Source organism: Buteo buteo, chromosome 5 (assembly GCF_964188355.1).
Source record: "Buteo buteo chromosome 5, bButBut1.hap1.1, whole genome shotgun sequence".
NCBI classification, from domain to species: Eukaryota; Metazoa; Chordata; class Aves; order Accipitriformes; family Accipitridae; genus Buteo; species Buteo buteo.
The window spans coordinates 4,762,642-4,787,976 of record NC_134175.1 but is presented as its reverse complement, the minus strand read 5'-3'; the positions used below and the strand labels follow the sequence as shown (position 1 = coordinate 4,787,976).

The following is a 25,335-nucleotide window of genomic DNA, read 5'->3' as shown; positions in this document are numbered from 1 at the left end:
CAAACACTGGAAAAGGTTAGCAAATAAACTACATGAAAATTGTGAGATGTGGCACAGGGACATGTTATTGCTGTTTTTTTCGGGCTATGGACAGTAACATTTGATTTCTGTGTGGTTTGCCAAAACCATACAATCAAGTGGTAGGAATGAAACAAGAATGTCCAATTGAAAGAAAAAGCAGCTTATATTGGGGGCGAAAGGAAAGCTGAACTGCTGAGGAACAGTCAGCCAGTACTGTACTAAATAAGGATGGATAAGCCTATCCAGTAGGCCTGGGTTTGAGTTATGAAGGAATTTTAGAGCCTGACTGTCACTGGTGAAGCTGTTCACATAGTTTGAGGTTAATCAGTACAATTGTACTTCTCACACAGGATTGATTTTGGCCAATTTATAAATCTTCTGTCTCTCTGTTTCTGGATGTTATAAAACTTTAAAAGGATGTGCTGAGACTTAATTGGTAAATATTGCAATGACTTTGTCATCAAATGGAAGATGCTATACAATGGTTGAGTGTTACTGTGTTAGTGCAGATAAATGTGTGTTTCAAACGAGAGATTATTTACATCCTATCTTGTATATTGCTTTCCTCTTTTCTCACCACTTTGCAGTCCCTGTTCACTGACTCTTTTCTGCTAGTGATTCCATTATTCTTTGTGTCTCTTGCCATTTCCAGTTCCCATGCATAATTTTGTTGTAAGAGTTGGGTTTAGTTTGCACTCACTCATTAGGTTGATTTTTTTTTTTTTTTTAATTATTTGTGAAGGAGGGCAAATATATTCTCTTGGAAGAATTACAGAAGTGATCTGTGTGTTTAAGTACTGTGAAAAATCAAATTGTTTTAGTCTCTTCACTGCTTGAGGAGCTTTGGAGTGAAATCTTCAGATTCCAAACCTGTTTCAGCACTATCAGGAGTGACACAGTTCTCTAATGACCTGTTGTATCGTATGCCTGTGTCAGCTATCTAAACAAAAGCATAATTTGTAGGAGATAAAAGCTCCCTCTTCCTCTGGTCTGTAGAGGACTAAGCAGGGTAGCAGTGCTCATTTAGCAGAAACAATTAGAAAGCATAAAGCTGTATCTGATTGCAGGTTTTTTCCACAACAAAATGAAATCCAGAAAATACAGATGGAGCCTCGGCTGGGTTCCCAGGAAATTCTGTGACTGTTCCTGTATTGGGGCTGAATTGACAGCATAAAAACCCAAGGAGTTAGCCTGAGTTTTTTACATACCTGTCTCCTCTTTTGATTCTCACTTGGCCAGCCTGTTTTGCCAGGAGTTTCAAATAAAAAATGAAACCAGGTAGCTTACCTTGCCGTTTGCAGAACAAGGAAACAGAGCATTAGGACAGCCAGTCTTCTCCGAAAATTGGAGGTGGAGTTCTTAGCGGAGACCAGGGAGAGAAGGCTGTATTGCCATCCAAAAGGTAATAAATGGCTAGAGGAACTGCTAGATAAAATGCCTATACCTCTAAAATATGCTAGAGAATTGAGAGACCTGCAGCATATTCCTTAGAGAGCATCCCACGATTTTTAATGTGTTTTTTGTAGTGTTAGTAAAATATTGCTTGGTTTTTAAAAGCCTCTCTTAAAATTTCAGTAATGTTTCAGATTATGCAGTATTCCTGTGCACCCAAGGTGGACATTAATCAGTGCTGCTGAACAAGCTGCTGAGACTTACTGCTTAATTAGAGCATATGCAAACCTATTTGTCATAGTTGGCAGAGGCATGTAGACCAAGTTTAAAACTGTAAAAATGCTTAGGTTCAGCTCTTCTGAGCTGCGCACAGCTGTTGTTCTTTCTCTTCCTTGCTGCATTTTTTCAATACTTCAACTTGTGCAAACCAAGACAAGAGTTCCAATATCTGGATATAGGCTCATAACAAGAAATAGCCATGCAATGCTCTCCGCTAACTGTCCCATTTCTACCTCGATGCGGTAGGCCGTGCCGTTCAGGAGGTCAGAGGATTTCTTGCATGATTGTGCTAGCCCGTTTGCATACATCCACGCCTCCGGTATTAGCAACTTTTGGGTATGGAGATATGCGTGATGGAAGGGACTGATGCCTTAAGTTTTGTCTCCCAGTCTAATAGTGTATGGCAATATTCTGGGTTGTTCTGTAAAGTTTCAGGAAGCAACCTGGAGATGACAGGCTGCGATACACTGGTCCGTACTGCAGGTGTGTACTATAAAGCTCCCATTACGCAAAAGTGTGCATGTGTAGTCTGTTTTCTCGATACGCCCCTTGGCATGCAGGCATTTGAGCAGATGTTGTAACCAAGACTGTTAAAGCCAAGGGATTCAGTGAAGGAGAGAAGCGCTGGAGACGGTGTTTTTACCACAGGACTTTAGTAGTAGGGAGCATTAGCTAAATTGAGTTGACTTAATAAAATCTTGATGCATTCCAGAAAGATTGTGAATTCATTAAGGCCACAGCTGGGCAATCTGTTCCCCTCTGGTCTGCCATGACTAGTTTATAGCCATTGAAGAGAGTTGTCATTTACCTTTTCTGTTTAATTACTGTAAAGCTATTCCCCTCCCCCAAGATTATTTTTTTTTTTCCCCTTCCCTGGCAGAGCTAGGCTCTGGGGAAATTAAACAGCAATTATTATGTTTGCTCACTCTGTAATACCATAACAGATACTTGAAGGTAAGTTGATGTGTTTGTGTGATTGGCTTCCATAGGAGCAGTGTCTGCTGCGGCAGGGCTGTCAAAACCTCTCAAATCCAGAAATGCATACACAGTGTTAATCCTTTGTTTACCTAAGGCAAGACTAAACACAAACATGGGGCACAGCTTGCATTGTGTATTTTACGGTTGAAAACTACTGATAAGAAGGGAGAAACCAGGGCATGCAGCACTTGCTGGCGCTCACGTTAGTTTGTTAAGGCTGGGGAAGAGTTAGTAAGGCCTGCGCTGGTGTTTCGTGATGTGGCTTGGAGAGCGTGATTGAGCTGAAAAAAAAAATGGGTGAGAGCAGTGGGTGAAAATGGTGGGAGAGGTAAGAGAAAGGTGCTATGTGCCAAGGCAGTAATCTCCTAAAACGTGCAGATAGCCTGTGCGGTGCAAGCAGGAGTGCTGGGTTAGGGAGGATGGTGGGCTTTTGGGCACTTGAAGACTCTCGTCAGCTCAGTCTCCAGAGCTGAATTGCAGGGAAAGTCTCACCGCTGCATATTCCTGCGGGAGTGGATCTGAACCTTTTCTTTCTCTTTAAAAATAATCCCTAGAACAGAGCTAAAAAGAGATGAAGCGTGACTTTTTTTTTTATGTACCTACAACATGGGGTGAAATGGCCTTGGCAGGAGAAGGCAAGAGATTTGAGGGGTTGGGAGCTCCGGATGTATTTCAAAATTGATGAAAGCTGAACCGTGGTTTTTAGTGAAGGACATATCCCCTCTGTCTTGTGAAACTTCAGTAATGGGAAAGCAGATGTTCTTGAGGAAAGGTGGCATTAAAAGCCTGAACAATGCTTCTCATTTTGCTTTATATGTGTTTGATAAACTGCTCGGGACAGTTAATCAGATGTTAACATAAAAAAAAATGGAGTTGCGTTTGCAGAAAAGAGGTGGCGTTGTATCAAGTGGAGGGGAAGCCGTTACTCTGAACAACTAAGCAGATTGGGAGAGAGATGAATCTTCTCTGCACACTGATGGAAAAAGCTGTTCCTTGATGGAGTTGATCAGGGAGAGCACTAACAGCATCTTCCTTGGATGTGGCACAGCACAGGAATTAGAGCCTCTCATTTGAGGGGTAGTGTTGGAGTAGATGTGTGGGCCATTTTATTGGGACTTTCCTTCTGACATATTGGATTTATTGTAAGTGGTACAAAGGGACAATTGCGTCAGCAACGTCAGTATTTGGGGTCTGAGATGAGGTGGATTTCAGGGACAGGAGGAAGCCCCCTGACAGTTCTGGTGAAAGAAGTAGTGACTAGGACATGGAAACCCTTCGTACTGGACAATTCACCACCAAATATCTGGAATGTTACCACTGCTTTGATTCATTAGCCTGGGAGCTTTGCTGAAGAATGGTTTTGCCTGTGCTATGAGGGACTGCTTCATTGAATACTCCTGTTTCTCATTTGTACATGCAGTATGGGTCATGTATGTGCAACCATATACAATTTTTGCTACTTCACCTGCAAAGTGGTGATAAGCTGGGCCGTGCATTGTTTAAGTTTACCATTTCGTTGTGAGGCTTTGCAGTGGTTGTTAATGCCTGTTTAATTGCTGGTCCCAGAGCTTGATTCAACAGGAGCGTGTTACTGGGTGCAGGGAAGAGAAGAGGGCGACAGAAGCAGTTGGATTGTGCTTATTGCAAAAGGAGACAGTCTCCTCCTACCTTCAGATGGTCTGTGCTCTTCAGGCCACTAAACTGGATTAGAGAGTGATAAACAAGGTCACTGTTTCAAGCAGCAGGTTCAGCCCTCCCTGAACTTGGCTTGCACGCCTTGAGTTTCTCTTCCACCATCAGCCAGAGACCTCGCCTCAGGTAGTAGTTGCCTCAATGGTCTCACCCCTTCCTTAATTAATTTATCTCTGAAGTTTGGAAATGAGGGGGATGTCACTCTTAAGTCAAACAAGTGTAATGATGCAATGAAGGACGGTTCAGTCTGCTTTATCTCATGTGATTTTAGTGCGTATGTTGCTACCAATACCCAGTTCCTGGCACTAAAAACTTCAAAGGAGACATACAATATATTTGCAGGTTGTTAGGTTAGGACTATTCCCCTGGGTATAGACTTGCTACCCAGAAAAACAGCTTCAGAGCAGCTGCTCTCAGCCCTCCCCCAGTGAACAAGCACCAGACTGCCTCAGTTCATCATGCTGTTCGCAATTATAGTACAGAGATGTAGGATGTGTTGACTGCGAGACCTTGTGGTGAGGTGAGGTGAGATCGCCGGGAACAAAATGATCATTATAGGCCATTCATGTCAGCAGCATTTATGCTTTTCTGTTTGCTTGCAAGCAAAAACAGCAGCTAATTTGCAAGGCTGCCTTTTGTAAAAGGGCCTTTTGATCAATGCTTGCCTGTGTTAATGTTTCAGTAGGCTATTGATTTCTGCAACAGCTTTTGTTCCCTGAATTTATGTGCAATGGGTTTCGGCAGCACACTATGCATGTTTGATTAAAGTTCATTTGACTTCACTTGCAGTGAAGCTGGAAGCTGTTTTTACTCCCTGTTTGTAGAACCAAAGCTTTCCTGAATTATTCCTTTGTGCTGAAGCTTCTGCCACCCGTGCAGACACCAGTATGCCGTTTCTAATCCTACCTGACTCACCCCACTCCAGCATTTAATCCCTTAGGTAGACAATATAATATTAGATAGCCAGGCAGCTAATAAGATCTGGCATGGAATTTTTTCAGTGTACTCCATGTCTAACCTGTGCGTGTGTATATAACATTAATGTTCTCCGTGTATGCTTCCTCTCTGCCTTTTATTTCGGCGTCTTTGTCAGAAGGTTGAGTCATTTACTGAGTCATGTAGCTGTGCAGTGTGACGAATTTGAAGTACAGAATATTGTCTAGTCCTTTAATATATGCAGATTTCATAGATGGAGTAAACCTAGTTGTTGAATAAACTTCCATTTCATATTTATCAGCATGCAGTTGTGCAGTTTTGGGAGGGTCTTAGAAAAAAAGCATTATGATCATGAAGTTAGTATTTTTTAGAAATATATACCATGTCTTTTTGAGAAGTTGGGTTTATGATGTAGTGCATGTATAAGTTGTTAGACTTCCCTTGGGACCTGATGGGTTTGCGATGTGTAAATAGAGCTCAAATAGGTTTCCATTTCCTATTTTATGATGGGAGGAAAACAGATTGGTTTGCACTCTGCTGTTGCTGTATGTCAGAGGACACATTAATTCACTGACATAAAGACATGGGATTTACTGACTTGCTCCTTGGTGCTGACACCTCAGATTTGATATAAATGAATTTATAGGTAAAATGTGGCTGGCTTCATTTGCAAGAGACTTTCTACCTCTGAAAAGCATTGCATAAGCTTTTCTGCAGAGCTTTGTCTGCCTCCTGGCACAGGTCATATCCTCAGTTTGACAAACAGTTGTGGCGGACGGACTTTGAGCCCACTTAATGGACTCAAAGTGAAATGGTATTTCTAAAGCAAACACATGCAGTTGAACATGCAGAAGCAGAGCAGGGTGCTGGGTGTCAGAACTCTTGTGTTCTTCCCAGATCTAACATAGCTTGAATGCTCGTCACCAGCCTGCACCCATTTTAGTTTTAGATTCTCTTCGGGAAAGAGTTATGTTATTTATTTGTTTTTAGCGGGGCTTTTGTCCTTTCAGAGTCAAAACCTGTAGGTAACGATTAATTTTGCCCACTTACTCCTTCCTCCTCCTCACCAGGTATCATTGTGAATACAATTTGGTGTGAATATTGTTTGAGTCTGTGGTGGGGATCAGTAGCATCAATCCCAGTCTATAGCAGTGCAGATTAAAAATGCATCTATTCTGTCTATTGCCAGAAATCAAAGTTGTGGTTGTGTTCTTTTTCTGGTGTTTCTATTTTTAAATTAGGCATTGGTAAAATTCTTAATTGTCTTAAATGTCAGCAGTTAATGTCTAGAACAACATCCTCCTTTTGTCTTTCAAGTGTTTCAGTGGTACAGATGTGAGTTATGGCTATAATTGCTTGTTTGAGGCCCTTGGGAGAGTTTCCATTAAGGGTGTGTCTTTATTAGAGTTAACTTGAGTGATCTGCCCTGGGTATAGGCTGCAGGATTTCCCCACAGAGGGAGCGGGCTGAGGTTATGTTATTTGATCACATAAAGTGCAGTTCAAAGAAACCCTTTTTGTGGGCAATTCAGGTATGTTTGTTCTGATGTTGATTTTTCAAGGGGCTGGTTAGAACTTCTCCATTTTTTCTCTTGCAACTTGAAAGAAACAACACCTTTTACCTTAGAGGCAGACAAGTCGCCAGGAAATGGTGGGGTTTCAAAGTAAGAGAAAAGAGATTAAAACCACATGCTGTTCTGCAGTTTGGCGTTACATCCGCTAGTTTGAATGGCAGCTGCTCCAGTTTTTGAATGTAAGCCAGATTCATTATGCTGTGAAATTATCACTCATTTCTCTAGGTGTGCTCTTTTAACTGCTTAATTAATTTAGATGTGGGCATATATATTCAAATTAAAACACGATTTACTGTAGTAGGGTTGAGTTACGGTTATGGACTTCTTGTTGAATATGTTATTATTCTAACTTTCAGCTTCTTAAGCAGGAATGTTTAAAAATACCTGTACGCAGAATGTAGGTTGACAAAATGGCAGTATCTGTTCGAATTGATCCTTATTCTTTCTGTAAACACCAGAGAATTCTTAGCAGTTATCAGTTACTTGTTCTCACAGCTCACTGAAAGGTGGTACCTCTCCGGATGCTGTTCCTCCTGAGCTGTGCAGAGATGTCAACAGGATGCTGACAGCAGGGCAAGGGCCCCCCCTTCCGAATTGCTGAGACCAACAATGCCAGCAGCATCCAGGTGGAAGCTGGATACACACTAGCCAACCTCTTTTCTTTCCTAGGGGAGGGGGAGAGGAGTGAGAAGGCATTTATTTACTTCTGTTCCTCCCCTGCAAAAGCAAACAAAATAAGGAGGATTTTTTTTTTTTTCTGTCTTATCTAAAGGATTCTTTTGTCTGGCTGAAATAACATCATGAAGCTTCCTACAAAAATACATGTGCACGCATACAGAGAGCAAAAGGGAGGAAAAAAGCTGACAAGTCAGATTTGCATGCCCCTCTAACATACTCCTTCTGTATTTGCAGGGAGAACTAATCACCTTCTATTACTATTGGAAGAAAACCCCTGAAGCAGCAAGTTCTCGAGCCCACCGTAGGCATCGAAGACAGGCTGTGTTTCGGAGAATTAAAACTCGAACTGCTTCCACTCCAGTCAACACTCCCTCCAGGCCCCCCTCCAGTGAATTCTGTAAGTGGAAGCTAAAAGCAATGCATTTATCTTTGTTTAGATGCAGGGAGCAACACTAATGTAACGGTGCTGTACCTTCAAGTGAATGAAGCAAGGAAATGGAGTTCAGGCAGTTGCCCTCTCCTGTTCCTATACCATTATGCTGGAATGTGGTAGGCGTCTTTGATCACCAAGTGCTTTGTGCAGTTCTTAAACATAAAAGCATCCTGTAAGGATGGAAACGTTGCCCCGATACTGAATTTCCCTACTCTTTCCTTGGTTTTGTGTTGTATTTTTTCTGGGCTTATTACAGTAATGGGGATTAGGAAATGCAAAAAGAAGCAAGTCCTTCATCCCTTCGGAAGGAAGGCCTTTTCATCCTTACTTGGTGACCCATACCTTCTACTTGATCTCAGACTGCGTGCTGCAGCCAGCACTGTTGTATCTTAACACATCTTGGAAGAACTTTGGCCTTGACTGAAGCAGAAGTTTCTAAACAAAGAATAATTACCCAAACCAGCGAAAAGTACTGCACTGCAAAGGATTATGACTAGTAATGTCCATATGGATGTATAAACTTCTACCCTTATGTAAAAGGCTTGCGCTACCCTGTGAGTTTTAAGTCTTTCTGTGGACCAAACCCAGCACATTTCACGTGCCTTCTAAAGAAAAGGGACTATGTGGAAGGCAGAAATTGGCAGACGTGCTGATATGGGGGAGGTAGAGAATGTGGTGAGCAGGCAGGACAGAGAATTCTGGAGAGGGTATTAGCGAGGTAGCAAGGAAGGGCCATTAGCTTCTCCTTGCTGAAATTGATTGGATTTATTGCTGATTTCCATGTGCACAAGAAGTGAGGATCTTGTCTCTGCAGCTCGATCCAAGATACTCAGCGCTTCAGAGCATATGTGGCTGGGAGGACCCATCCATATGGATCTGACTGCAGGATGAGAATAAAAATCAATTTAGTAAAAGAAAGCAAGTCCTAGCCTGGTGTCAATTTTGCAGTCAGGGTTTAAACACCTGCAAGAATTAATGTAGAAATTATGGTAGTGCTAGCAGCTACTGTTATTAAATGGGACCCTGTGTTAATTTGAAGGGTAATGAGTTGATGACAAACGCTAATGGCAAGTACTGTAGAATCCCTCCCTCTCTATAACCTGCATGTATTACAAAATACCCGCTTGGAAACTTTAGAAAAGCAGTATTCTTGCATCAAGGAGTTCTCTTCTAATTAAAGATGTGAACAAGAGAAGCCACAGGGCTTTCTGCTTGTGACAAATTATAGACCTGTTATGTTGTGAATTTATAGGGGTGGTGCTAGAAAAATGCAGTGCTCTAAATATGAAAGGATTTACTCCTGAGTTGTTTTAGAAGACGGGGTAAGATACAGTTTTTTGATGTCTACGGATTTTCAGTGGGTTAGATGGTGCTTTTTAGCTCACAGCCTTGTAATCGGCTAATTTGCTATATACTGTTTGCCACAAAGGAAAGCGACCCTTTCCATATTCTCCACTTCTTCGAAACATGACATTCTCGAAATGTAAGTTTGCCACAGGTTAAAACTCCTAAGGAGGCTTGCAGTAAGGATTGGAAAGCTGGTAGTATCCTTGTAGTACCTCTCATCCAAAAGAATCACAACATGTTTTTCAAACAAGTACATTATATATATATGTAAGCATTGTTTCTTCCACGCAAAAAACGCTTTGAGCTCTTGGGTTAAATATAGCCACTGTCTAGTAGAGCCTAGTGGCAGTCTCCATCTGGTTTAGAAGATGAAGTCTAGAAACAAAATAAAAGCCAGAAAAGCCACCACAGTATCTGTCCACGGAATCTAGTAACAGTAGGATTTAGGTATAGAATCTTTGATTTTAAATTTGACCAGGTTGTAGAGGTGAACCTCCATTGTCTTGAAAATTACGCTTTTGGAGCACAGCCTCTCTAAGCATGAACAGTATGTGAATGACACCTTAATTGGAAAAGTACCATGTTACTGAATCAAAAGTTCTGTGAATTGTATGACTTGGTGTGTTCCTGGAATCTTCCTTTAATCTGTAGACCAATGAGGTCTGGCCTTGCTTAGTTTGCAGAATCAGAAATGATGGCCATCCGAGGCAAGGTGGTTGTAGGAAGTCACAGAACTTATGTGACAACTGTTATTATTAATGGTTATTTTAGTCAAGTAGGAGGAACTAGAAAATCCTGAATTTTTATTTTCCTTTTTCCTCTTCTTCCCTTGTTCTTTACTTATTCAGTGGACTTGAGCTCGGCCAGTGAAGATGACTTTGACAGCGAGGACAGTGAACAGGAACTGAAGGGCTACGCCTGTCGTCACTGCTTCACAACCAGTATGCGCCCAATTCATTGCTGTATTTCTCTCCGTTCTGCTACTGCCTATTTAATGCAGATTCATTCAAGCAAGAGCAGTTCATGTGCACGTACAGCTGTTCAAAAAAATGTGGGGTTGAATCAGCTAAAATATGCAGCATTCCTAGCAGAGTTAATCATGCTTTGCCACTGCAAATTAATATTGCCGTGACAAAGGAGAATCCTGAGAGGTAGACGTTTATACAGGGAGAAGATCTACATAATCCGTAATCTATATAATCAATTTGTGATATAGCAAATCAATACTGGACTGTGGCTGTCACACACAAAACTTGTTTATGCTGCACTAAATTTCTTCTGCAGCAGCCCCGTTCCTGTAGGTATTCCTGAAGGTTGTCTGATATTTGGGTAAATGCATGGCATGGAAGTATGAGCCCCAAAGTAGGGAAGGGAAGGAAATGAGAAGTTCATAGTTCACTTCACTTGAAGAAACCACAGCTTTGGAGAATAATAGCTGCCTGTTAGCTCCCAAGTAGAGCAAATAATGCTGCTTTCTTTGTTTTCAAAGCTGCGGTTGCTTAAGTAAACAAATAGTTTGTAAATTGAATATTGAAGATGTGCACGGGAACACAGACTAAGCCTGAAACAGGACAAAGTTTTCTAGAAATTTCTCTGACTTTGTTGCCCATAGAAAAGCAGCTACTTTTCTAGTCGTGTGCTTTTTTAATAATGCAATCTGTTTGTGCCGAGTTATCTGGTATGTTGCATATTTCTAAGCTGTTGCTTTTCCTGCCCCAAGCCTCCAAGGACTGGCACCACGGCGGTCGAGAAAACATTTTGTTGTGCACTGATTGTCGCATTCACTTCAAAAAATACGGAGAGCTGCCACCCATTGAGAAGCCTGTAGACCCTCCACCCTTTATGTTTAAGCCTGTCAAAGAGGAAGATGATGGACTTAGTGGAAAGCATAGCATGAGGACAAGGCGGAGTCGAGGCTCGGTAGGCTTAACACTCTTGCATTGCAGCTTCTTCTGTAAAGAGGAGGCGTTGTCTGGAAAAAGGTAGTCAAACTTCTAAAATGACGCTTTCTCCATCTTGCTTGTTTGCCATGGAACGTGCCTGCTGCTCCATTCGTGTGTGCAAGTGAGAGATTTGCTGAGGTTGAGGCTTACTTTGGAAAAATGAGCTTAAATGTCTCTTCTGCGAGTTCTAGTCAAACTTGTTATTTCCGTGTTTTTAATGACTGGCAGTGGACTGTCGTCATAAGGGGGCATTTGATCAGCGTATTGTTACAGGTTTTGTACTAGTATGTATCCTTCTTCCAGCTGGATCCTGTCAGAGGGAAACCCTTGGGCTTATTTTAAAGGAAGAGTTTTAAAAAATTAAATCCCATTCATGTGGTGTCCTCATATTACTGGAGTTAAAATCTCTTCCCTACGGAAAACTGTAGTTTGCTCCTATGGTTAGCGTGCTCTGTCGCAGAGTTTTTACTCGGGGTGAAATGCCAGGAGCCTTACTGTGCACAGGTCACTTGTGAGAACTCTGACAGCAGCTCTAGTTAATTTGATGTTTGCTTTGGTTTTGGCTGGTGGAAAGCAGCAGATATTTCTTTTCCTTGCCCTCCACCCTCCATCTTTCTGATCATGATGATATGACCATTGCTTGTAAATATCTTGTGAGGCTACACTGTCAGGTGAGGTTGGCTTCATTGTTTTTATGGTAGCCAGTCATCCAAAAAACTGCCAAACTGGGAGGGAAACAGCATTAATTATTGAAATATACTCTACTGTGATTCCTTATGGCATAGCAGGAGCCCATTGAATCTGTGATTTTAGAAATGGGTCTTGACTGCTTGAATGCCAACAGATAGACTTTCTTTTTTAATGGAACATGAGGGTCCCCTCCTACCTCATTTGCTGTGTGTGTATGCACGCTTACAAATGTGCGTGCGTGCATTTTATGAAGAAAATTTAGCATGCAAACAGCGGCAGCTTTGGAACATCTTTCTAATGTTGTCATTTCTAGCAGACACTACTGAATAAAATAATCAGCACTTAATGTTTTTGAGTAGACAAATAAAGGATTTGCCTCCTTTTACGTTAAAGTCCAGATGAGCTTTCAAGAAAAACTGTAACAATGTTAAATGCTCTTGGTTTTTCATTTTTCAAGCTCTTAGCAGGAGTGGTCCATCCATGCCCCCGATGTAAGGCAGAAAAAGGTGAAGAGGCTGGACAAATGCTGACTTTGATACACTTTTATTTCTGTTAAACAAATAGATGTCTACACTACGTAGTGGTCGTAAAAAGCAGCCAGCCAGCCCTGATGGTAGAGCCTCACCTATTAATGAAGACATCCGTTCCAGTGGCCGCAACTCTCCTAGCGCTGCCAGCACCTCCAGTAATGACAGCAAAGCAGATTCAGTGAAGAAGTCTACCAAGGTAAAATTTTCCCATTCTTCTTTTTTGTTAGGACTGGACACCTGAGGCCTCTTCAGTCAGCTAAATGAGATGCAGATTCTAGGAGGCCAGGGAATCTCTCAGTGACCTAGAAATTCCGACTTGTGTGGATAAGCAAAAAATTTAATGGTGCATCTGACTGATGCTTTGTTCCTGTACATAAGGACGTGTAGTGATAAAAACCATTGAAGTATCCCCACATAACCTTACTGCTCTTATGATAAATTAATCCTTCAATTTCGGATGCAAATACAAGCGTTAGGCTCATGGAAGTAATACAGATCAGAAATGCTATATTTGAGGCAAGTAGACAGTTTTGGGGATTTTTTTTTTTTTAAGCAGTACTTAATCTTTGTTTACAAAGGAATATGAATATGTAGTAATTGAGACTACTTCTGTTACTGTTTTTCTGTATGTATATTTGCTTGATTTTTCAGAGCGAGCTGACAGTTTAGTCTCTTTAAATGAATAAGTGCCTTTCCAAGAGAGTACTGAAGAAACAAAGCCAGATGAAGCGGGAAGGCTTGCCATTAAGCAGTGTAAATTGAAAAGTAGCAAGTTAAAAATAAGTATTTAAAAAAAAAAAAAAACAAACAACAACCCACAAGTCAAAACTGGAGTATGGAGCAAGTTTTCACATGATAAAACTGAGAACTTAGCAAAATTTGAAGCTAGGTTAGGTAATTATGTGATGTATAATGCTGTCCCAGGCCGTGAAAGAAGGTAGTAATCTTGTAATAGCTACTCACTGTTAGCCCTATATTTGAGGGGATATAAAAATAGCCCTCAAAATATCAGGAGTAAAGCAAGACTTTCATGTTGTAGAAGGAGGCTTATCCTGTGCCTGTCTACTGCAGAAATTCTTGCTCCATCCTCTGTTAACAACTGGTGGTGGTCTCTTAGAAGAGTATACTGGGCCAGTTGATCTGGTATGAGTTCCTGATAGACCTCATTCTGCACAGCTGAAGACAACTGCTGTGTTTAAAATATTCCTTCGCTTCCAAAGCTCGAGACCGCATCTGCACGATGAGGAATGCTTTACTTGATATTCCTTTTTCTTACTAGCTTGTGTCAGAAATGTGTGCAGGGTTTGTGTGCAAACCGCCCCTTGGGTTTCTGTCTGCAGGAGTAAAATTGCAGTCTGTTTTGAGTTCTATCTTAAATTTGACCTCCAGAGGGAGTGGCTAGTGCATTATGTAGATGCAAGGCTTCTGGAAGTTGCTCGTGGCAGATGGCAGAATAGAGCAGCAGCTTCTGAACAGATTGCCCTGCAACCTGTAATTGGACAGAGGGACAGATGTGTATTGGGTTGTTGTTAAATACTGACTTTCTCAACTTCTGATCAGTTCTCCTGCTCCATAGGAACCCTTCTTGCTTATTTGTGTTAAATATGGTAGCACTGGCATACGGTCAATTCACTTTTGCATTTACATGACTGGTAACTGTTGTGTTCTGCTTCATTTGTGGCAGAAGATAAAAGAAGAGGTGTCTTCTCCTCTCAAGAACTCCAAGAGGCAGCGGGAAAAGGCAGCTTCTGACACAGAAGAACCTGACAGGTCCAATGCCAAAAAATCCAAAACTCAAGTGAGTCCCACAGAGGAATATTTCTCTTAGGAGAATGGTTTGAGAGTGAGAGGGGGTGCAAACGCAGTAACAAACCAAAAACATGAAATCAATTTAAGCCACAGCAAATCGTAACTTAATCTGTGGCTGGAAAGCAACCAGTATTATAATGTGTTCCTTCTGTTGAAAAACAGTGGAATGATATGGGCTAAGTCCAGAAGTCTTTTTGTTGTCATTGTTTCAATATCAATATCAACCATATAGGAGTATACTTGGATTATTTTCCACCCCCCACCCCTTTTTTTTTTCTTAATTGAAATTTGTTTTTTCCTCTTCTGTGGCAAGTTAGAAAACCACCACTGGAGTTCTCTTAACTTAATGGTATCAAAGCTCAGTTGAAATACTTTCAAGATGTCATTTCATCTCCGTGTACCTGACCAGGTTCACTCTGTGCACAGGATTTGGGAATTTTGGCACTGAGCTTTCCATATTACAGAATCACAGAATGGTTGAGGTTGGAAGGGACCTAGAGGTCATCTAGTCCATCCCCTCTGCTCAATCAGGGCCACCTAGAGCCAACTGCCCGGCACCACATCCAGATGGCTTTTGAGTATCTCCAAAGATGGAGAGTCTACAGCTGCTTTGGGCAACCTGTTCCATTGCTTGGTCACCCTCATAGTGAAAAAGTGTTTTGTTACATTCAGGCAGAATCTCCTGCATTTCAGTTTGTGCCCATTGTCACTGGACACTACTAAAAAGCGCCTAGCTCCGTTGTCTTTTGCACCTTCCCTTTGGATATATACGTTGCCTGTGCTGTTTTAAGCCCCGTGAGGTTCAAAGGGTGGTACCTGCACTTGTGTTTGCACAGCACGGGTAACAAGTTGCGTCCTGTGGCATGCTGGTGATGTTCTTTGTGCAGTTTCCTCACGCACTGTGGTTATTCTTCCCCCTCTCCCCGCAGGAGATCAGCAGGCCAAACTCTCCCTCAGAGGGTGAGGGCGAAGGTGAGAGCTCGGACAGCCGCAGTGTCAATGACGAAGGGAGCAGTGATCCCAAGGACATTGACCAGGATAACCGGAGCACGTCACCCAGCATCCCTAGCCCTCAAGACAATGAGAGTGACTCCGATTCATCTGCTCAACAGCAAGTGCTGCAGGCACAGCCCCAAGTGCTTCAGGCACAGAGCGGTTCTGGCCAGGCTCCTCCACCTACGCCACCTATATCGACCCAGTTACCGGCATCGCTGCCGGCGGTGTCGAGCGCTGCTTCGGCTCCGCCGCAGGTCTCGCCGTCAGCATCCCAGCCCCCCAGCCAGCCCCAGGCCCCCGCACCGCCACCCCCTCCTCATTCTCACATACAGCAGGCCCCCGCTTTGCACCCGCAGAGGCTCCCGTCGCCCCACCCGCCTCTGCAGCCTCTGAGCGTGTCGCAGAGCCAGCCGACCCCTGCCTCTTCTCAGCCTCACTCGCAGCCTCCGCTCCACAGCCAGGCCCAGCCTGCCCCTCACAGCCTGCAGGCTCAGCCCCTCCTGCCTCATCCTGTACCTTCCCAGCCGTTTTCCCTCCCCACTCAGTCATCTCAGTCTCAGGTTCCCCTTCAGACGCAAGCACCGTCTCATTCTCACTCCGCTCTCCAGGTTCAGGTGACGCAGCCTGTCCTGCCGACTGCAACCTCACTGCAGCAGGCTCAGCCTCCGCGGGAGCAGCCCTTGCCGCCTGCACCCATGGCCATGCCTCATATCAAACCTCCCCCTACTACCCCAATCCCTCAGCTCCCCACTGCTCCATCCCATAAGCACCCTCCTCATCTCTCTGGCCCTTCTCCGTTCTCAATGAACTCCAACTTGCCTCCACCACCTGCTTTAAAACCTCTGAGCTCCCTCTCGACTCATCATCCTCCATCCGCACACCCTCCTCCTTTGCAGCTGATGCCTCAAAGCCAACCCCTGCAGTCTTCGCAAGCCCAACCTCCCGTACTGACGCAGAGTCAGAGCCTTCCCCCGCCTGCTAATCACCCCCCATCGGGACTCCATCCGGTATCCTCGCAGCCCCCCTTTTCTCAGCATCCCTTTGTCCCCGGAGGCCCACCTTCCATCACGCCTCCTTCTTGCCCCTCCACTTCCACGCCACCCACTGTGCCTGGCATCCCACTTCAGACTTCCATCTCCACATCAGCAGCTTCTAGTGGAAACGTGCCAGTGGTGACAGCCTGCACGCTACCACCTATTCAGATCAAAGAAGAAGTCCCAGATGAAGCTGAGGAACCAGAAAGCCCTCCCCCTCCACCCAGAAGTCCATCACCAGAACCTACTGTGGTGGATACACCAAGTCATGCTAGTCAGTCAGCCAGGTACGGAGGTTGTCAGCAGGGCTTTCTCAGTGCGCTCTGTTTTTCTGCGCAGCGAGGCACTCCCAAAAGCTGAGAAACTAGCTGCCGCGGGAGCTGAGTGCATATTATGTGAGCGTCTTGTCAGCCTCTCTTTCTACCATGATTTTGCTCTGCTTTTCTGGAAAGGTGCTGTTTCAGCCAGCATATTCAGAGAGGGCATTGCAGTTTGTAACTGTGAGAGGGGTTTTATACTCCGCTTGTCTGGGGAGTAATACAGTACAATCAATTTTCTCATGGCTTTCAGGGAAGCTGGTAGTGCTATTGTATAAGCGTAGGGACTTTATGGGGTGGTTTTTTTTGATATGCAGCTCTTAAATCCCAGACTCCTGCATCTTTCCCAGGGCTAAGCTCTTTCTGTTTTGTTTCTTTCAGGTTCTATAAGCACCTGGACCGTGGCTACAATTCATGCTCGAGAGCAGACTTGTACTTTATGCCTCTGGCAGGATCGAAACTGGCCAAGAAGAGAGAAGAGGCCATTGAAAAGGCGAAAAGGGAAGCAGAGCAGAAAGCCAGAGAAGAGAGGGAAAGAGAAAAAGAAAAAGAGAAGGAGAGAGAGAGGGAGCGGGAGCGTGAAAGAGAAGCAGAAAGAGCTGCGGTAGGTTTATTTGTAGCTAAAAGCTGTTTAAGGGAGTTGGCGTGGTAGGATCTGACCTGGATGGTGACTACAGAATGCAAATCCCCAGAAGCGCTTTAATGCATGTGCAATCAGGTATTTGTGAATATGGGAGCCTTGTGTATTAAGTGAAAGCCAACCAGCTATGAGCACCTCCTGGCCTGCCTGTGACTTTCTTCTCTTTAAAGGAAAGAGAGAGTTTCTGCTCCTGGTCTGTTTCTGATGTGCGGGAAGCCAATGCAGCTGGGGATAACTAGGCCAAGTATTTATGGTCACTTGCAGTAGAAAAGCACAATGTGCAGATATAGTGAATGCTTTTGTGTACCTTGTACTACTGTGCAGGCATAAGAGTGCTGTCTGCTAGAAAAAGGGGATCTGAAGACTTTTTAAATTTGAAGTAAACTTAATTAAAGGCACGTAACTTTTTTTTTTTTTTTTTAACGGGGAGACCCAACCGACAGTCTTGGTATAAAGAGCCAGTACAAGTAATCCATTTTTCTGTGGCCTGTCAGAAAGGAATGATTACTTCCGGGCCCACAGAATTGGTAGGTTGTTAATAAATTACTGATGCTGAAAAAGAAGGTGCTAAAATCTTCCCGTTCCTTGGTGCGTTTCAGATATATGAATTAGAGCTATGTGTTTCTGTAGGTTTATAAAAGTCAGGATATAGCATCTGTCCTTTAAGGGACACGTCATGTATGGGGACTTTGCTTTATTCTGGGGACAGGGATCCTTGGGCAGTTGTGCGGGTAAACCGTGCTTGTTGCCCTCCCCAGAAGCGCTATGCTGCTCTTGTATGGGAGGGGAGAGCCAGATGCAAAGTCCTGACATGAAAGGAGTGGAATTTGTTGTGTTGCATGTTGTGGAGATGAGTTTCCTTGTGTTTAGTAAGTTTTGGGATACAAGTGAGTGTGGAGAGGAGAGGAAGAACACACTGAAAACAAGACTGGTAGTCTGTAGTGACATGTACCAGCCAACTGTTGCCCATAGCTGTGACATGTACCAACTAGTTGCTGCTCCAGTAGCTGTAAAGCAGTTTGTAGCGGCAGCCTCAGAGCTACACTAAGTAGCTATTTTCTGGCCTACGGGGTAGGCAGAATCCAGTTCTTGGACAAACTGCACTGGAGCACACAACTGCGGGAGTCGTGAGGCTCAGCAGGCTGAACTTGTCTCCTCTTAGAGCTTGAAGCACAAGAAGGGAAGTGTGTACCTGCTGTGTTTTTAAGCCAAATGTCTTGAATGAAAATTCTCTTCCCCCATTCTGTGCAGCAGAAAGTATCCAGCTCCTCCCATGAAGGCCGTCTTGGAGAGTCTCAGCTCAGCGGGCCAGCACACATGAGACCTTCGTTTGAGCCTCCGCCAACGACCATTGCTGCTGTACCACCTTACATTGGTCCAGATACACCTGCTTTACGAACACTGAGTGAATATGCCCGTCCTCATGTCATGTCACCAACAAACCGTAATCATCCCTTCTTTGTCCCCCTGAACCCCACCGATCCACTTCTGGCCTACCATATGCCTGGCCTCTACAATGTGGATCCCACCATTCGGGAACGAGAGCTGCGAGAGCGGGAAATCCGGGAGCGAGAAATCCGGGAAAGGGAGTTGAGAGAGAGGATGAAACCTGGCTTTGAGGTGAAGCCCCCAGAGCTAGATGCACTGCACCCAGCTACTAACCCCATGGAGCATTTTGCCAGGCATGGTGCACTGACTATTCCCCCAACAGCAGGACCTCACCCGTTTGCTTCCTTCCATCCGGGTTTGAACCCCCTTGAAAGAGAGAGACTTGCACTGGCAGGCCCACAGTTACGGCCTGAAATGAGCTACCCTGACAGACTGGCAGCAGAGAGAATACACGCTGAGCGGATGGCATCACTGACAAATGACCCATTGGCACGGCTCCAGATGTTCAATGTTACGCCTCACCATCACCAACATTCACACATACACTCGCATTTACACCTACATCAGCAGGATCCCTTACATCAAGGTGAGCCTAGGGAAATGGGCTAGGCAGTTTCCTAGGGAACCTCTCTCCTGGGCTGTTAGCAGAAGTCTACCCAAAACAGGCAGACTGTGACTCTGGAATTCAAGTAGCAAAATCCCTGCTTTCTTGTATGTGATGTGACTTCTGTACTGTATAAGGTTGTGATAACTGAATGCAAACAGTTATTTTGGGGTGGGGGGGGGGTGGACCATTAACAGTGATACAGTAAAGGATGGTAACAGTACAGCGATCTTCGCTGAGACTGCACACTGTCACTGTAAAAGGTTTGCTGTTTTGTTTTTAAAAGTACTGGAGTTCTAGAGTACCACCTTACAGTGGTGTCTGGTGTACAGGTGGAGACTCTGTTGGGTGAAGGGAATTCACTAGGAGAGATGTCATGGAACTGGTAACGCTGCTAATGCTAAAGGCTGTTATGTTACAAGTTACAGCCAGAAAGGAGCTGAAACTGGTCTTACCTTATAGGAGCTGGGAAAAAAAAAATTAGGAGAGAAAGACTTCATCTCTTTAGCCATTTTACATGCCAACCATCTGGCTTTAGTTGAGGTGAAAGTGTCTGTCACGATTCTCATAAGAGAATTCATTATGTTGTTAAAGTGACACCAGAGAGGTTGTCTACAGGCGTCCCTCTCCACACAAGGATGGTGAAAATGTATCTTTTGCGAACAAAGGTTTTTGCCAGCTTTTGGCCTATCAAGTAGTATTGGTAAAGTCAGAAGGATGCTTTAGTGCGTCAATTTTGTGTGTGTAAAGGGGAACTAGGAGCGAGTTTGGGGAAAAATTTTCCTAAATGTTGACCATTATTGTTTTTCCCTGTTGCTTCGTGGATTTTGTTTTCTTGTAGAAAATAAGAGTCCTGGGTTGTTGCTTTAACAATTAAGACTGTTTGGTAAGCTGATGTTACTTGAAGGTAGAAAAGTGGGTTTCAAATTGGATGGAGCTAAGCTCCTGGTAATTACATGCCGGTTAGGCCAAATGCTGATCCAGTTCAAGTCTATCAGGGCTTTTGATTTCCCAACAGTGAGCGATGCTTCCCAAAGCAGTTGATTGCTTTCTTTCTTTCCTCCTTTTAAAGGTTCAGCAGGACCTGTTCACCCGCTGGTGGATCCTTTAGCAGCTGGACCCCATTTGGCACGTTTTCCCTATCCACCTGGGACCATCCCCAACCCATTGCTAGGGCAGCCACCTCACGAGCATGAAATGCTCCGACATCCAGTCTTTGGTGAGAGCATTTTATGGTCCTTTACGAAGGTTGGCTCTTTATCTGAACTGTCATCTTTTCTTCTGGGTCTTAGCATTTCTTGGGAGGGGAGCTGGTGCAGTTGAGCTGTAACTTAGGTTACAGCCAAAGGTGGGTGGTTGGTTTGTTTAAAAAAAAACAACTAAAAAACAAAACCCAAGCAAAACCCAAAAAACTTCATGGGACAGCTCTCTGCAGACCTTATAGCAAACAAGTGTCTAAAAATGGGCAACTCTCTCTTAGGTACTCCTTACCCACGAGATCTGCCTGGTGCCATTCCACCTCCTATGTCAGCAGCCCACCAGCTGCAGGCCATGCATGCCCAGTCAGCAGAGCTGCAAAGACTGGCAATGGAGCAGCAGTGGTTGCATGGGCATCCTCACATGCATGGTGGTCATCTACCAAGTCAGGAAGATTATTACAGGTGAGAGGTGCAATGAAGGCTTTTGGAGATGTGGGGGTGCTACAGCTTCCTCCATATTCCATCTTTTTTTGTTCTGAATTACTGCCTTTCTTACTGTGTCCTGAGTTACTGTCCTAATGCAGTGATGGAAGATGGTGAAGCTGTACTAGGATTTAATTGGGGCAGAGGTGATAGGGTGGACTGGAAGCTAGGTCCAAATTACTGGCACAGGATGTAGACTAGTTGAGTCTTCCATTGCAGAATTGCTTCCGATTGGGGTTTCTAGTGTCATACTTACTACGATTGCTGCTTCCACATCACTCTTTCTTCCTTGAGAACAGTGGAGGAGGGTGGGTAAAGCTTTATGAATGAGAAGAGGGGAGGGTTTCAGTAGATCTTAAGAAATTATTAACGGCAATAGGAAGTTGAAATGTGTGAATAATACGGATCCTGCATTACCAGCTGAGAATGTCTAGACGAATCGTGTGCGTTCTTTCTCCCCGGAATGCTATATGGTGTTGATAGTGGAGTGGTTCTCTTCTTGGCCTACCTGATATGACACCACCTTAGTTCCTGTTTGGCAATGACCACTGACAATATGTCAGCTAAGAAGAAAAAGGCACCAGCACCTAGCAAGGGTCCTTCTGCATGAGTAGCAAGGATCCATAGGAAGCAGCATATTAAACACCTGCCTTGCACTGCGTTACTCTGATGTTTCAGTCCTTGCTTCAGCTATCCAAAATTGCCTGCTGGCCTTGTGCCATGGGGGCAGCCAGTCTGCCTGAAGCTGACTGTCGTATCTGCAACTGCAGATAAAGCTAAAGCTTGATGAGCTGGCACTAGTGATCTTGCTCACATGTAAGGAGTTCAGTAGCAAAAGGTCATCGCTTCCCCCCACAACAGACAGTGTTATCACTGCTGTTACAATGGCTCTCATTTTTGTGCTGAAAGCTCGCAAGTCCTGTTGCAACCTCTGTTCCCTTCAGGGCACCCGGGTGAGGTTAGCAGGAAGGCAGGCTCTCTCTGAAGTGTCATGACACCTCTTTCGTTCTGTTAAAATGAGTTTTCTTTCTCTTTCAGTCGACTGAAGAAAGAAGGCGACAAACAGTTGTAATAAATTATTTATTTGTAATGCTGGCTATGGAAACCCCAGTCCTTGGGAAGGAGTGGAACATTTTTACGTACAATAAGAGCTACAAAAGGAAAAGAATATCTTATAAAGATTTCTTTATATATTTAAAACAGAAGCAACCACCCAACAAGTAGAGACTTATCAGCATAGTGTTCATTTGTAGAGAAGATTTCTCAAGACTGGTGTGGGTCTCCCTGCATGACAACGTATTCAGAAGCCTATTGAAAATACAGGACTGTGTGGAATATTCAGAGAACTTCCTGCAATCTTGGGTTTTTTTTTTTCTTACTAGTTTGTTTCGAGTAGGTGCTAGAATCAGGTTCACAACACAAGTCACTGTGCGTGAAGAGACACTCAATGCATCTATAGCTATTTTAAAAAAAAAAACAAGGATTGCAAGTAGGTGACATAACAAGCTCTGAATCCAAGTGCTATAATAATAAAAATCTACTTTTATTTTAATACATTGTAGGAAATCTTCATAATTTTAAAGAGAGCTCAGTTCTGCAGCATGGCTTTTTAAGTCTGTAAATAACTTTTTTTGGGTAGAGGGGAGAAACAAAACAAAACAAAACTCCAGAAACGTTTATCTTGATTTTCAGTAACATCACAAATTGTGAATTCCTACCTGGTATTGACAGAATACAGAGTTGATTTTTTAATAAAATATATATATATAATTATCCCTTTAATTAAAGGGAATGATGGGTATCAATAATTTCAAATGGGTAAAAGCTTGAAATTTGGTTTGATATCAACAATAAGCATTAAAGGGAGTTGCAGGGATAATGTTGCAAATGACTGTTTCTGTTCTTGGTTTTTTGGTTGGTTTGGTTGTTCGGGGGTTTTTTGTTCGTGTTACATCTCTCTGTTCTGCAGATGATTTCTATTGAGTTGGGTTTCTCAGCAGTACAGATGTCCCTTGGAACTAGCTTACCCTTTTGATGCCTACTTCAAGGGTTAATTTTCAGTGTGGCCATAATACACTTCTTTCCTACTACCTTTTGAAACATAGTCTTAACTACATTGGTTTTAGACTTTAGGCAAAAGTTCAAAGAAATAATCTGTTCTAAAATCTCTTTTTAAAAATGTTCCATGGCTCAAACTAGTACAGCCAGAATTTTGTATGCATGTGCATATTTTTGGAGGATGTGCTCTTTCTGGCCTCTGAAGTTTGATATGTTCTTAAGAGTGAACTAGGCAACTCAGTGTTCTTAAAGTTGTTTTGCAAAGACCAGTCTATTTCTCTTTGACTGTTTTAGTTTTGTTTTTGTAAGCAAAAACTTTTTAACTGCCACCAGTGTTCTGTATCTCAGGAACTTACTACTTTGGGATTAACCGTATATACGGACAGTCACATTTACTGACTCCCAACACAACAGGTCCATGCAGAATAACTCCTGTTGGCTAGTTCCCATGTGAATGGTAAAAGGAGAGGTATACACAGAAGGCCCAGAGAGCATTCTTTTGGAGACAGCTCTGCTTACCCTCTAGGCAGAATTCCCCCCCCCCACTATTTTGTCATGGGTTTTCTTTGCCAGAGCAGAGGGTGATGCAACCAATGGACATCTGAATCTGCTGGCCATTTTTTCTGCTGGTGCATAACTTCCCCCATTCTCTCTCTTAACTCACGAGTGCTCTCTCTCTGCTGTTGTAGACTGTTCAGTGTGATGGTTGTGTCATAGGACTGTACTGAGCCATGTTTGATAAACTTGTAGTTAATCATACATTCTGATGGAAGGCATGGCATGCACAGTGCTTTATCCACCTCACGAATCTCAAACCAGTGTCAGCATTAGTGCCCAAAGATTACTGTTGGACAGTTAGTAACATCAATTTACCAATTAAAAATATGCATTGGGGTATTCTAGCTTCACTTAAGGCAAGAGTGTAAAGGAGGAAGAGGAGGACTATTTCAGCTGATGTTGATCTTCCTTTTTTTTCTGTCCTCCATTCCAGATTTCTCAGTGCTAAAGAACTGCAATAGCGTTTAATCAGTTCCATCTGCTATATTTGAACTCTCTGTGAAGGTATTAGGAGGAACAGCTAGTGTTTCTGAGATTTGGAAACGATGAGGTCAATCTAGAATCAAGGATGATAAAGTCTTCTTCAGTCAATGCCTTCAGTCGCTGTCTGCAGTGATCAGGTGAAATGGTTTTCTTCTGAGTAACTTTTTTTTACTTTTGCTAACAGTGGAGTAGCTAGTGAGATCGGTCTGCTCAGCAGAGAGAGTGCCTCAGTTTACTTTAAAAGTCTAATTAGGCACATTTCAGTTAAACCTCCCCTCCTTGTTTTTACCATGTGGAGTCTGGGGGAGTTCAGCCACTTCAGCCATTTCTTCTGATCCTTCTCTTTTGCTGTTATTTTCAGCTATAGTTCTTGTTTTAAAAAAAAAAGACAAAAAAAAAAAGCTAATTGCCTCCCATGGTCCTCTCTCTCTGTATTTTTTTTTAGCTGAAGTTTGCAGTCTGTTCAAAAGCTTTTCATCGATCTCTTTTTTTCTTCCCGTCCCCGCCCCCCCCCCCCCCAAAGCATTCTGATAATTTGTGGGAGTTTTTTTGTTCCCATCATTCAGCAAATAAGCACTGAAATTCTTCCATTTTTGACCAATGATTAACTACAACTTTACATGCAGTGGTTTTTGAAGCCATCTTGGTGTTCGATGCCCTGTTAAAACAACCCAGACCTTTTGATTTCCTTTAAGAAATCTCTCTTATTTTTCCTCTGTTTTGAAAGTTTATTTTTTAATTTTGCTTTAGTGTTTTTGAAACGTCTCTCTTGTTCTATGTCGTCATGGTTGAGCTTGTTCCACTGCACCGTTAAAGCAGAGTGTACATTCTGACTGCTACATTTATATATATCTTGAAGCTTAATGTATATATGAGTAGTTTGCCATGGGATAACACAGTGTAAACAGAGTAGAAACCCAGAAATCGTGACTTCTGTGTTCTCTCCATTTGAGTATTTTGTAATTTTTTTGAAATATTTGTGGACATAAATAAAACCAAGCTACACTACAGCAGCCAGGTGTTGCCTGCAAGCGAAATGTGTCTGTTGATTGCTGTTAGTGGGAAAAGAATTATTTTCATCTGGGATAATACGGGGTGCCGGCATGGCCATCTTGTCTGCTTCAAAGCTGTCTTGTTTTTCTTGGCTTTATTTTTTTTCCTTCTTTGAGGTAATTTTATTTTTAATATACAGTACACAAAACACCAATGTCATGTCCAGTTCCAGAGTATATTCTGCCTCCCTGAGGCACATGTATGCTCGAGGGCCATACTG

At 43.3% G+C, this 25,335-nt stretch overlaps 1 protein-coding gene across 5 annotated transcripts in view; it reads left to right on the top strand.

Annotated features, from left to right (window-relative positions):
- Positions 1-25,085, top strand: part of RERE (arginine-glutamic acid dipeptide repeats) — a 256,784-nt gene extending 231,699 nt beyond the window's left edge. For 4 of the 5 annotated variants that reach the window (XM_075027299.1, XM_075027302.1, XM_075027301.1 and 1 more), the window contains 11 exons: positions 7,784-7,946; positions 10,178-10,270; positions 11,050-11,249; positions 12,527-12,688; positions 14,177-14,290; positions 15,231-16,618; positions 17,030-17,252; positions 18,540-19,263; positions 20,354-20,500; positions 20,762-20,942; positions 22,002-25,085. In XM_075027299.1, coding sequence (XP_074883400.1) covers positions 7,784-7,946; positions 10,178-10,270; positions 11,050-11,249; positions 12,527-12,688; positions 14,177-14,290; positions 15,231-16,618; positions 17,030-17,252; positions 18,540-19,263; positions 20,354-20,500; positions 20,762-20,942; positions 22,002-22,035 — 3,429 coding nt within the window. In that variant the 3' untranslated portion in view covers positions 22,036-25,085. The remainder of the gene's footprint in view (positions 1-7,783; positions 7,947-10,177; positions 10,271-11,049; positions 11,250-12,526; positions 12,689-14,176; positions 14,291-15,230; positions 16,619-17,029; positions 17,253-18,539; positions 19,264-20,353; positions 20,501-20,761; positions 20,943-22,001) is intronic. The other variant, XM_075027303.1, reaches the window with a different exon arrangement.
- Positions 25,086-25,335: the final 250 nt, after the last annotated feature.